Below are 2,494 nucleotides of genomic sequence, written 5' to 3'. Positions count from 1 at the left end.
CCGTACCAACAACGCAGGGCCGGAGGCCGGGCCCGAGGCCCCAGTCTTTGCTGCCGCCATCTCGTCACAGCGACCCCGCCGGCCCCGCCGACTCAGAGCCGTAGCTACAGCTGCGGAAGAGGCCCGAGTACTCGGACCTGCCGCCGCCATCTTGTTTCCCGTTTGAAGGGAGAGTCCGTTGCGAGGGAGAAGAGTAGAGGGCGGGGCAGCGCGCGACTGGCATCTCATCTGCATATTTATGAGAGGGCGTGACTCCAGTGGGCCTGGAAAACGTTTTCCCCGGTCCTGGTTGGCGGGAGGGGTCGCCTCATTAATATTGATCAGATATTCCTTATATGTGCGGTCTTCAGCCTCGCTCTCGAAAGCTTTGCTGTTTTGTTTCTGAACCAGATGAAATTGAGACATGAAGGGGTTTACTTTGAATTCTGACCGAGCCTAAATTTTATGAAGTAATTACACTTGTTTAGCTTGCAATGCCCTGATCACTCAGGCTAACCGAAGTGTGGAACCTGCAAAGTATCCAGAAACCTGATTTAGCGCTTTGTTTGAGGTGAGGGTCTGTGCTGTACCCTAAGCATCATAGGACCTGTTGTGGATTGAAGCCAGGACCACTGTGACCAGTCACTGTCTTCAATGGAGTAACTGACTGCTGGATGCAACAGCTTCTTGTCAGTCCATCTCATATCCTCTCTTTCCACATCCCTTACTGAAATTCCCCTCCTTTGGCTGGCAAGTTATACTTTAATATTTTGTTTTGTGTTGTTTCTCCAGCCCCCTTAGTTCTATCTCAAGACTCCTTTTCGTGACACCACTGTTTGGGGCTTAAGTGTAGATAAATGTCTCAGTTTAGGCCTCTGACCCCTTCTCTGCGTCATCCTCTGGTCCACCTCACACTTTCTTCCTTCTGAAACTCTCAGATTGATATCTGCAGCCCTGACCTCCTGAGTCCTGCCCTGTACATTCCACCACCTGATGGAAATATCCCATGGAGGTCTGTATCCCTCAGGTACAAAACTATTGTCATTCTTTTCCACACTCTTTTGAAACAACTCTTCTTGTTTCCCTCAACCTACTAAGGGTACCATCTTCCCCTAGTCTCAAGCTGCTAAACTGGCCATCTTTAACATCATCCTCATGTCCCATATCCTCTCAGATACTTAATCCCATCAGTTCTCTCACCAAAAAGACTATTGTCTCTCTCGATCCCTCCTTTTCATCCCACTCCCACTGCTCAATTCAGATCTCATCCTCCCTCCCCGAGAATAAACATTGTGGTTGCTTCTATAAATTGTCTCCTTTCCACAGCCTCTCTTCCTCTAATCCAGGGATGGTGAACCTTCTAGAGCTCTCAGGGATACAAATAGCCCACTGAGGCATGCAGGCCATAGATTTACCATCCCCGCTCTAATCTATTCTCTACAGTTCTTCAAGTTGCTTCCTGAAGGCCACCTCTGACCTTGTCATTCCTGCTTGGGTCAAGGTGAGGTGCTAAGATTTTGATGCCAGCTCCCTCTCTGGATGCAAGGGGGTATGAGTCAAAGAATTGCTCCCTTTCTGGATGCACAAATGGTTCTGCTAAAGCAGGTCCCCTACTTTTTGTTTTCTTTCCTGTAAGGTAGATTTGGAGCAGGAAGGTAATACATAAATAGCATTTCCTGTTAGTCATCTTCATAGGAAAGCAGGAGTTTTATAAAGTGAGCAAAATTTAAAACAGTGTAATAGAAGGCATTAGAGACCCTGAGTTTCCATAAGATTGTCCAGAACCTGTGGTTAACCAATCCAAGGCCGAGTGATTGGTCAGAGTTACGGTGCAGGATCTGGGAATGTAGCTCAGTGACAGAGAGCTTGCCTAGCATGTTTGAAGTCCTGGGTTCCATCCTCAACTGCCCTCCAAAAAAAGTCAGAGAGCAGAAAAAGCTAACAGGTGAATTCCCAAGATGAGAACTAAATGGCTAAAAGATAGTCAAGAACTGAAAAAGAAAGGGTCAATGAGTAATTGAAACAAATATCTGTGTGTAGAGAGGCCCAGATGATTGAACTCCTTCCAGATAAAGAAGTATGGCCTTGTCTTAGCTATTCTTTATCCATGGGATTTCTTCACTCCCTGCCCTAGTTAAGGTTCTTGAGGACATTTTGCCCAGTTCTAACAAGGGATACTTGTGGTTCAGACATCAAGTCAACCACCATTAGAAAAGGGGCCTTTTCAATGCATAAGATTCTAATAAGATTACTGACATTTAGAAATTTGAAGAAAGGAGCTAAAGGTGTAGGGAAGGTGTGATGCGTAGGGGAAGAACAAAAAGGGAAAAGAAAAAAATGTGAGAGAATGAAAAGATGAAAATAAAGTGTTTGTAGATGGGGAGGGGAGGAGGGGGTGAAGGGAGGGCAGAGGTAAGGGGAAAAAATGAGAATCAAGACTTGCCATGTAGAGGTACATGATCCCAACAATGAATGTAACTGTACTGTATCCCTAAAATGTACCAATAAACTCAAT

General features: G+C 45.9%; 1 protein-coding gene across 1 annotated transcript in view; it reads right to left on the bottom strand.

Moving 5' to 3' along the window:
* Rnf169 (ring finger protein 169) overlaps positions 1-428 on the bottom strand; it is a 74,826-nt gene extending 74,398 nt beyond the window's left edge. The window contains exon 1 of the mRNA XM_010603290.2: positions 7-428. Coding sequence (XP_010601592.1) covers positions 7-405 — 399 coding nt within the window. The 5' untranslated portion in view covers positions 406-428. The remainder of the gene's footprint in view (positions 1-6) is intronic.
* Between the last annotated feature and the right edge of the window lie 2,066 nt (positions 429-2,494).

This window comes from Fukomys damarensis, unplaced genomic scaffold, assembly GCF_012274545.1.
Source record: "Fukomys damarensis isolate Sample0158 unplaced genomic scaffold, DMR_v1.0_HiC HiC_scaffold_16, whole genome shotgun sequence".
In the NCBI taxonomy this organism is placed as follows: domain Eukaryota; kingdom Metazoa; phylum Chordata; class Mammalia; order Rodentia; family Bathyergidae; genus Fukomys; species Fukomys damarensis.
This window is presented reverse-complemented; position numbering and strand designations above follow the sequence as displayed.